Here is a 10807-nt window from a genome sequence, read left to right as displayed (position 1 = left end):
GTGATCGTTGTCGTCGCTTCCGGTGAAATCAAGTCAGCTCGCGCGGAAACTGCCGAACTGTGGTCTGCCAGTACTGACAAATCAAGCTACAGGGACAGTATGTTCGCTTCGCCGCAATATAGAATTCATTGGCCAATCATGTGTTTAATCATGTGACTTGAAAGGTGATACGATCGACTGGCGAATTGGGTGAACGATTCACCTAGTGTGTCCACTCATTGGCGCCGATTGATTCAGCCAAATGGAGAATGTGTCAAGAATTGGGATTATTGTTGTCTCTGGTTCTAGCCCAGGTCGATAACTGGTCGGGAGAGAGTGAGTCACAAATATAGAGTTGTGTTCAATTGTTGCTGAAGTCTGACAAAAAGGAAATTGTTCTTGTATTTAGTGAAGTGAAATTGGTTTTAACGTCCTACTATTCTGCACCAACCGAGCTAATGAAGACGGGCATACGTCATGTAGTAAGCTATTAGGGAAATTTTACCTAGACATCTGCACTACTACCTACTCTTATTTCGAATTCCACTGTCAAGCGTTCTTTTACTTGCTCGCCGACGTGTAAACGGGAGCTCGGTGTAATGTACCATCCGAACGACTAGACACCATTCCTACGCTCTGCATCTCGATGCGTTCACAAATAAAAGTAAGATCCAGACCCCTGCGACCACCACGAACTCACACCACTACCACACAAGCCCCGTGCTAAACACAAAGATTGTGATTTCAAGGGTTAATCAATGAGAAGTAAAAACTTTCATTTATATGTTTAATTATAGAGCATACTTAAGCGTTTATTGAATATTGTTAGGAATTTTTCCACAATTTTCACAACATTATGCATCAGCCAAGGTATTCATACAATATACGTTATATTAACAGTGATAGAGAACTATAACATAATGACAAGATGAAGACAACTAATGACAATAACATCTAATAAACTATTATTCTCCAGGCTACTTCACGTAGTGGTGACTTAAAAAGGCTCTCGCGTAATGCTACAAATGTACAAAAAAGCAACTTAGTTAGTCTTAGTTTGTCCCTTAAACCACTATTGAGTAATAAAAATGCAAATTCATTCGAATATTTTCTGTGATAAATAACAATCGTCATATATTTTTTTTAATATTTTTCTTTATGGTAAATGATAAATATATAATATATAAAGACATTACATAATGCTGTGTCCTAGGATTCAAGATGGGGCGTCCGAATCCTAGGACACATAGTTATTTTATTTAAATAATTAATTACTTATATTTAATCTCCATAATTCACATATATAGGAATTCAACATCTTTAACATTAATATATCAATGAAACAAGATCGAATGCATTAAGGTGGAAAATGCTTAAATGAAATAATCAAAATTGCACCACTTGTGCAAATACAAGTCACTTAGAACACGCATTACAGTGATAAATATGGAAGATTTGTATTGAAAAATCAAAGCATTGGATGTAAAACTAATATTATTGATAATTTATTATTTATCTTCAACTAAACTAGTAGTGTTCTACAATCATTTGCGAAACCGTAATAAGTCGGCAAAATCGAAAATAAGTCTGCAAACACACAATTTCAGATCTGGTAAAAATGCGGATACTGGGAGAAAAGAAATGCACCAGTCTTGTCAAAATAACTTTTCAAAAATATGGCAAGTATACACAGTTTTAAAAAATATCAAGCGCCAAATATACGCCACATCAGCACACGATATTATACTAGATATCAACGTTCTCATAATTTAAACATCATCTTCCAAATAGGCGGGTTCTTCAATTTCTTCCACTTGGGGCTGTGTACCCATAAATTGACTGATAATCTGCTGCATGCTGTCTTTAAGTTCTTCGGGTGGGTTATGGTCTTGTTGAATTTGGGAATCTTCGAGAATAAATGTTTCTTCCTGTCCATCTCTACCGATAACAGTTCTGCTGTGGATTTCTTTCTTCATTAGGAGCCTACAAATATAGATTTTGTAATAAAAGGGTATCAACAGGAAAGACGAATACAATCCATATCAGGATAAGTAAAATCTACTACATGGCGGCCAACTTTCGTTTATAAAGGTAAAACTTGGATTCAACTGACTAAAAGATCTACACGCACTGCAGACGTCGGTAACAGTGTCATGAAGTATGTTGTTGATGAATAAATCATAGGGAATTCGAATTTAAGGAAAGTGACGTGTAACAAAGTCTGATAATGTATTCGTGTGCCTGGACATTGTAAAAAAAAATCAACAAAGAATCAAATCCTTTATTCACCTGGTACTTTTGTCTCCGTCACCTTCAGCGCCCATAGCATAACCCTCTTGAGCTGAATCTGGCGTAAAAAAACATTATAGGAATAAGCACTAGTCAAATAAGCAGTTCATAGATACAAAGAAATTTCGAAAAGAGGTATTTAACATCAAAAATTATTTTACGTTTTTATTGAAATTTTTATTTAATTATTTGTTTATTTATTTGATCAATAAAGGATATAGAAATGTCATATCAATAATAACCCACTACCACAGGAGTTTGGGATTCATATAAGCTCAGAAAGCTTCCAAACAGCCATTCAGACTACGAGCTCAAAAACACGCCAACAAAATCATTCGGATCTCTATCTACCGGCACACGAACTCTAGAAACATCACACAAACTTAAAAAGTACGTATTTAAAACTAAAAATTAACTAAACAACAATAGAAAACTTAAACGACCAGATTCTCTTGAGCTTAATAAATATCCCAATACGATTTAGTTCTTATAAGAACTTATGTAGAACGAAATAAAATAATATAAAACATACCACAGGAAATAAAATCAACTAAAGAAATATATCAGCAGTGTAACTCAGCCAAGGAATTTAAGCGTTCAGACACTTCTACTCCTTCATACAAATATACAAATTAAAACTACATATAGACTAACTAATATAATAAATTGCCTTTCAGCCATATAAAGCATGTGACATACAATGATTGGGAAGACAACTCTTCACGGACACAACATTTACACTCTACCTGAATCATACTCCTGTTCATATACATCCTCCCCTTCAGCAGCTAATAACAAATAAAATCTGGTTAACAAATTTTTCTAAACATTTTGCAAATACAAGTTACTTAGTATTTGAAAACAAAATCCGTTGTTAAATCATTGAACATAGTAATTATCTTAATATTAATAAAATTTATAAATTACTCTTAAGAATTAGTAAATCCTGAAAATCAGAAAAATGGATTTATCTTATTTATTAAGTTTATATGCAAATGATTGTTAATCAAAGTCAAGCCCGGTTTTGATATTAATATATAAAATGATGGTCTACACTTAACATATCAACAAGAATTGTCACCAAGTCTAACACTACACGTCTACACCTTCACATTTATAAATCACACTAAGTGCTAACATATCAATGGTGCCAATACATGAATTAACGAAACATACTGAAAGAAAGTGATAAGTTTACTAAAATAAAAAGTACATTTAACATACAATAAATAATACTGATTACAAGCTTAAAGCAGCGCTAGCCAGTGCGCTTATCGTATCGTCATCCTGCAAGGAAAGAAAACAGCAAAGTAATTAGTGCTCGACAGCAACATAAAAGACACATTTTACAAGACACAATTTAGAATAGAATTCTGTAACGTAAAACAACTGAAATTAGATAAACTAAAAGCGAACAGAGTAGAAATGAAAACGAAAAAGTACTCAGAATATAGATGTTGCATGCAAACAGCTGAACCAAAAGACAGAGTGCACTACTGAGACAATAGCTGATCATTATTAGTACCTCTAGTTTTAAGTGTGTCAGCTTTGGCATGGCCTACACTATGATCAAGTGGGTCAGGGGTGGGATAGGAGGAGGTTATAGTCGTGGACGAGGAATATTCTTGTTTTGACACTAAATTGGCATTGTCCAACGCTTCCTTTTTAGCCCTTTTCATTTCTTCCCATTCTACCATTGTGTATACTTTCTTTGTTTCCTCGTAAGGGATACTGGATCTATATGATTTTTGTGGTTCCTCTTCGGATAATCCAAATTTAAATCTTTCTTCCTTAGCCTTTTCTGTGGTATTGGCTTCATCACTATCACAGCGTTTAACTTTTGAGCGGGTTGTCTTTTTTTGAGTGTGGGTTTCAGTTACTTGTTCCTCATAAATTGTTTCTTGGAATGCTTCCGATTTGGCCCCCTTATCCTTAAATCCGTCTGATTCATTTGATACTTGCATGAGACTAGAATCGCTATGAGACCCTGATTTAACCATGCCATCAGAACTACCAACACTAGACCATGCTGCGGATTCTACTGACATAAGCATAATACTTCTGTGTTCTTGCTGAATTTCTATTGAATCTGTTGAGGTTTTCATTTGGTCATCTTTATCTGTTGTTTCGGGCTTTGCTGAAGGGAACTCCAAAGAATCGGCTGATCGCTCCATCACTTCTTGAAGTGAGTCCATTGATCCCCGGAATTCTGCCTGATTTGATGAAGCATTTTTCTCCACATTGTTGGTGTTGTCTTGCAAAGAGTCTATCGATCTTTGCATGGTATTAAATTCAAGACTGTCTGCTGATGTTTGCATAACAACGCCATACAGTGAATCTGCTGATCGTTCCATCATGCCATCAGTTTCATGCAAAGAGTCTACATCAAATGGACCAGATTCCTGTCGGGATTGTTCAGAACGTTGTTCCAAAGTTAACGAGTCGGTTGATACGTGCATTATTCCAATGTCTCCTTGAAGTGAATCATTATCCATTTCTTGTGTTCGCGTACCATTTGGGCCAGGACCAGCAAATATTACACTCGAGGTCATATCTGTCATTTCGGATGTATCTCCATCCAAAGAATCTCCATCACCTAAGTGGGCATGCTCTCCATCACTTAATGAATCTCGTTCAATGCTATCTCGACCATCAAGAGAATCTTTGTCTAAATCACGTCGTTTTGTATGTACAGCTTCATCGCCTGATGTTATATCACTTTTAAAAATTTGTGAATCAAAGAGTGCGCCACTCTCTAAAATGTCGACGATCTTCCTAGCTTCTGCTTCTAATTCATCTGATGCAACAATTTCGCTTTCGATGGTTTCAAATTCTACCAAAGAAGCGAGCGAAGAAGCTTCGCTGCGGCGACTTGAACTCTCAACAGAACTTCGGCGGTCTTCAGCTTCAGCTTGGCAGTCCTGTTCAAGTCTTTCAAATTCTGATAAGGATGACATTGACCCATCACCCCCACTACTCTTACTGTCCGGAGTAACTTTGTCAACTGAGCTTCCTGAACCAGAATGTGCAGTTTGCTTTTCTAATCTTTCAAATTCTGCTAAAGATGAAGTTACTGATCTGTCATCTTTATCACCCATACGCCCGTAAAACTTTTTATCATCAACTGAGCTGGGAAGACTGCCTGTTCCGGGCATTACATCTCTATCTACTACATCTATTGAATTTAGGGAACCAGATCTGGAGAATTCCCTTTCCAGGCGTTCAAACTCGAGCAGTGATGAAGTTACTGAAATGTCATCCCTTTCTGCACTTCTACCAAAGAATCGACCGCTGCTTACGCCGGGTGATTGCGAAACTCTGTCTGGAGAGTGTCGAAAGTCTGATCCTATATCAGATTCCAAGTCGTATTTATCAACTAATTCAAATCTTTCTTCGTCTGATATTTCAGTTATCACAGATAAAGCTGTTCTATCTACAAATTCATACCGACTGTCATCTATTGGCGATTCAACTTCATCTCTTTCTTCTTTGGCATCGGTCCACTTAGTAGGGGTTTCTTCTAAAATCTGCTCCGACTCATCACCAGTATGCTGATCGGTGTCACTGGTATGAGTAGGTTGAAAATCTGAATGTATGGAAGAGGTCATAGAGGCAATTTCAGCTAGTCTATCTTCTTGTTCATGTTCATAGTCGTCATCGTCTTCATCCATGTGTGCTGCAACGACAGTAGCAAAGCTGTCTACACTAGATGAATCTCCATGATCTTCTGGGCTTACAATTTCAGCTACAATAGAGCCAGCTGCTTCAAAAGGGAAAATGTCTTCTTCTGGGGTATCTGACCCAGAATCTGACCCTGTATCTTTTTCATACTGTTCAATGGCTACAGGGGCAGACTCTGGGTCAACCTTCACTAAAAAATGATCCTTGTCTTCTGGAGAAGCATACTTTTCTTCTTCATCGGACTCGAATGAATCGTCATCTGAAGGTATGACATCAGGTTTTAAATCGGGTTCTAGTAATATCGGAAGGTCACTTGTTTCGTAAGCTTCTTCGTCTGTATATTGACCATCCGGTGAATCAAATCTGCCAACTTTTGGGATTACATCAGGCTCTGGTTCAATTTCTTCATCTTCATCTTCTTCTGGAACACATTCTACAACATTATACTCTGAGGGGTACATTTGTGAAAAATCTCCTTCGTCTAACTCTTCATGCATATGTTGAGTTACAGTAATTTCAGGAATGTCTTCCGAAACCTGAGGCTGAAGAGCTTGCTTTTTAAGCGAAGTGCAAGATGATAATATTTGTCCCCCTAACATTTCAAACTTATCAACTTCAATAGTTTCATCAATTTCAGGGGATTCTTCTTCAACATCATTGATCTCTTCAGTACCTTCGTCTATCGTTTCGCTAAATTCTGGTCTGCTTGTTGTTTGCACTTTATATTTAACTTCCTCTAAGATATTTTCAACTAGATCAGACGCAGCCTTCTCCAAACCCTCTGTTTCAGCAATTATATCTGGTGTTTTTGCAACATCAGGTGTATTTGCTGCTGATATATCTGAGAAAACCAATTGGCTTTTTGCGTCAGGAGTTGGTGATACAGGCCTTTCTATGTCATCTTCTAGTAAGCTACTTACTTCCAATGAATCTGATTTAACACTCCCGTCATCTTCAATTTCTTCAAATTTTTCTTCATCATCTATTTCAGATTCAGGTTTGCTTTCATCTAGGCCAATTAGTTCTTCTTCAGGTTTTTCTTCAAACTCATCATCTTTAAAATGGCCTTCGAATACATCCTTCTCAGAAAAATACTCCTCTTTTATTTCCATTTCAAGGGCTCTTTTCCCATGGTAAACCTCCTCACTCTTTAATTCATATCGTTCGTCGGCAATATCTTCTGGTGTTGTCATTCCCTGCACCCCACCGACAGCGGCCATAGGCGGTTCTAGTTCGTCGTGGGATTGTCTAATTTCATAACTTTCTGTTTCATCTGTTTTGAATGTTCCTTCTGTTGGCGGTAATGTAAGATCTGAGTCTTGGTCTACTTCGACACGATGAGTTTCAATTTCAGGCGATCGCGTAGCTGTCTCATCTGTTGGCATGTCAAATCCAAATAATGTTTGTTCTGAAGCTGTCAAATTTTCGCCCGCTGGAGCATGTAAAATTAAATTGCCTTGAACAGCAAAATCATTTCGATCGGACGGCTGTTCGTCATCATGATCACCTTCTACATCTCTGGCCTCGACCTCCACTTCTTCCCTTTGTTCCATTTCTTCTAACCCTTCCACTTCCATTTCTTCTTCTACACTATCCGATCGAACTACTTGAGGAATTTCTGGAGCCGTAGGTTCTTCATCGTACTCTGGCATATACTCAACTTCTGTGGGCCCATTTAACAAAGACTCCTTTTCCGGCTGTTGTAAATGAAAGTCAACATTGCTTGACGTTAAATCGGCAATGTCTTCAGCATTTACTTCAGTGAAACTGGTGACCGAGTCGGCCGATATTGCCATGTCTTGTATATGTTCGTCGTCAACAAGTTCTGAAGGAGACATCATTTCAAATGGAGAACTCAGCTCCTCTTCCTCGGGATATTTGGCTTGGTCATCTGGAGTTTCTGTGAGTGTAACAGTTCCTTCATCTTGATCATCCATTTCTTCAAACTGAAATTGTTCTAGCATTGAACTAGCTGTCTCAAGATCGCATGCAGTTCCTTCCGCGGAGCTTTCCAAAGGCGTTGGGAACGGTGTCGTGGGATACAAATCAGAGGACGAATCTCTGGCACTATGTTCCACTTCTCCAAGCTGTTCATTTGATACCAATCCATCGGTTTCAAACACATCATCTTCAGGACTGGAAAGTATAGCTTTGGCTGCAGCTTCAGGTACAAGTTGTTTTTCTATTGTGTCTGGTGAGAGGTCATACGCTGCTACGACATGTGAGACGCTTCCAGTATCTAAGTCATAGGATGCAGCAAGTAAAGTTGGTTCCATGGACATTTCTGAGGACGATGTTGATGTCTTTATATCGTCACTGTGCATTTCCTGGGGTCTGGCAAATAAGGTATCAGACTGAAAAGTTACCTTTTTTTCTGACTGTTTCGTGGTGTGTTCCTCTACGGCGTCAATTGTACCTATCAATACCGGGGCTTCTTCAATTGGCGATAGTTTCTCTTCTGTTGAATCGCGTTCAGTTTCCGACGATTCATATATTTCATTGTCTGCCAAGCTTTTACCTAAGGTATGCACTGCCATTGGAAAACGCAAAAGTGTGTCTTCTGGTTCGTCTGAACCCTCTTCTTGTAATTCGGCATGACTTTCGAGCTTTGTCAAGAGTTCATCACTTTCTCCCGAAGGTGAGACGGATCGGTCCTTTTCATCACTCATTTCTTGTAATAATTCTTGATGAGCAATTCGTGATTCTCGGCTAACGATATTTTCTCTTTCTTCATGACTGAATGTTTCAGTTGTACACGCTCCTTCAAATGATTGAACAAGTGAACCGTCTAATGATGATTTGGCAGTCATATAAGATGACATCAGGTCTTCGCCAGCATCTGAATCTTCCATTTTCTCATAAAGCATATCTCTGTAAGTTTGTCCCGATATTGCACCATCTTGCAGTCCGTCCATTTCCTTTGATGATGAGAAGTATGCAGATTCATAAACCGATTCTTCTTGACTCGATATTTCTTGTTTAACGTGCTGCCTACTTTCAGTTATCGCATTCAGGACCGTTTCGGTGTGTGTATCAAGTATGTCTTCATGGGGTTCACTTGCACCCAGCGCATCAACTGATATTATCTGTTCAAATGGCTCAATCGTTAGGTCGAATATTTCTGTGGTTGATTGTTCTTCCCTAGGTTCAGATAATTGAAATGTTACTTGTTTTTGATTATTTTTCTCATTAAATATAGTTTTGCTATCTTGGGCTGCTATTTCTGGTTCTCCACTCACTTGGTACCTACTCTGGTCGTCGGCTTCCCTATCCCGTCTATAAAATGCCCCCAAATCGATTGATTTGTTAGAATGGAGTGACTTTTTCTCTTGTTCTGTGAAGGATTCAGAATATTGTCGCTTAAACTGGTGCGCTATTTCCCATGGGACTTTTACGTATGTTCCACTGTTATCATCAAAAACTCTATGATCTTCATCAGAACTATCTTCCGATGAACTCCTTTGCAAATTCTCGTCTGATTCGACATCAGACACATTATCCTCTATGTCTTCAGTTGAAGCTGTTGGCACATTGGGTGCTTCTATAAAATCACTTTCACCAACTGTTCCAGGTAGTTTTTCTTCAATATAGGCCAACGAAGTAACTGGATGTTGGTCTTTAGGTTGGTTATAGTCTTCTTCTGAAGTGACAGTTTTTATTTCTTCATGTTTTGCTGGCTTTAATGCCTCTGCATATTCATCTGGGAAATCAAAAACAAACGGCTTTTCTTCCAAGTCTTCTGGGGAAATGTCTTTTGTGTCTTGTTTCATGAGAATTGGACGATATGTTGGACCCTCCTTTACAATGTTCTCTTCTGTAAGGGCCATGCTATCATAGGTCACTGCCGAGCGGTCTTCCACCTCTTCTTGTTGTGTTCCTTCATCATATGTTGCCAATGCATCTCCTTTGTCTTCATGTTTAACATCTAACCTTTCTATGATTTCTATTTCCCCTACTTGTTCTACTGCTGCTTCCTCTACCTCAAAGCGTTGCTCTGCCGTGAATAACAATTCATCCCTCGACTGCGGTGTTGTAAAATCTGGTATGCCTTGTATGGTTTCTACTATTTCCTGATGTACATCATCGCTGTATTTTAGTTCAGCATTATCAGATATTTCTAAAGCGGACAGTTCGTCGGTCATTACGAGTTGACTGTCATATTTTTCAAGAATTGTATGTTCATCGATGACTGGTTGTAGTACTATGGTTTCTATTTTCTCTTCGGGATAAAGGGGTTCAGTTTCTACCATGCAACTTACTTCTTCTGCCACTGCTTCAACATACGGGTCTTTTATCAAGTCATCCTTTGCCTTTTCTTCCGAAGCAGGTGGGATAACATCAATCATTTCCTCGTTTGCGGAAGAATCCATCTGTTCTGTATGAAATTCTACTGAGGTCTCTACAAAACGGTCATCAACAAATGTCCTCTCTTCTGTTTCCTCCAGTTGCTCGCATACCTCTTCATGAACATCGTAGTTAACTTCACTAACTTGGGATTCAAAAACGTTTTCTTGGTCTTGTAATTGTTCATGTTGTTCAGTCCATTCTAATCCGTCTTTGGAAGTCTCTGATTCAGTGCGCAATTTAGTGTCAGTCAAAGAAGTAAATTCTGAAGAGCTAATTTGAGATTGGGCTAACGGTAAGTCTGGAGAGGTATCAGAAAATACAAAGGATCTTTTCTGAGAATCAAGTGTCAAGCCATGCTTAGCAGAAGAGGTCTTGCAAAGGGGAGAAAACTGGTCCTCAACATCTGTCTCCTCAGTTTTTTCCTCCTGGATTTCACAAATTTCAGCATCTATAGAAATAGAAGTGGTAAGTCAAAGGATACATTATCTAAAATTAACTTTTAACTAATGGT

At 38.4% G+C, this 10807-nt stretch overlaps 1 protein-coding gene across 4 annotated transcripts in view; it reads right to left on the bottom strand.

Moving 5' to 3' along the window:
- Positions 1 to 752: 752 nt before the first annotated feature.
- LOC126811732 (titin) overlaps positions 753 to 10807 on the bottom strand; it is a 128941-nt gene continuing 118886 nt past the window's right edge. For all 4 annotated transcript variants that reach the window (XM_050537588.2, XM_050537590.2, XM_050537592.2 and 1 more), the window contains 4 exons: positions 3794 to 10744; positions 3015 to 3056; positions 2269 to 2326; positions 753 to 1962 (listed from right to left, as the gene is read on the bottom strand). In XM_050537588.2, coding sequence (XP_050393545.1) covers positions 1749 to 1962; positions 2269 to 2326; positions 3015 to 3056; positions 3794 to 10744 — 7265 coding nt within the window. In that variant the 3' untranslated portion in view covers positions 753 to 1748. The remainder of the gene's footprint in view (positions 1963 to 2268; positions 2327 to 3014; positions 3057 to 3793; positions 10745 to 10807) is intronic.

This window comes from Patella vulgata, chromosome 2 (genome assembly GCF_932274485.2).
Source record: "Patella vulgata chromosome 2, xgPatVulg1.2, whole genome shotgun sequence".
Lineage (NCBI taxonomy): Eukaryota > Metazoa > Mollusca > Gastropoda > Patellidae > Patella > Patella vulgata.
Note: the sequence above shows the minus strand (reverse complement) of the source record. Positions and strands in the feature narration are given on the sequence as shown.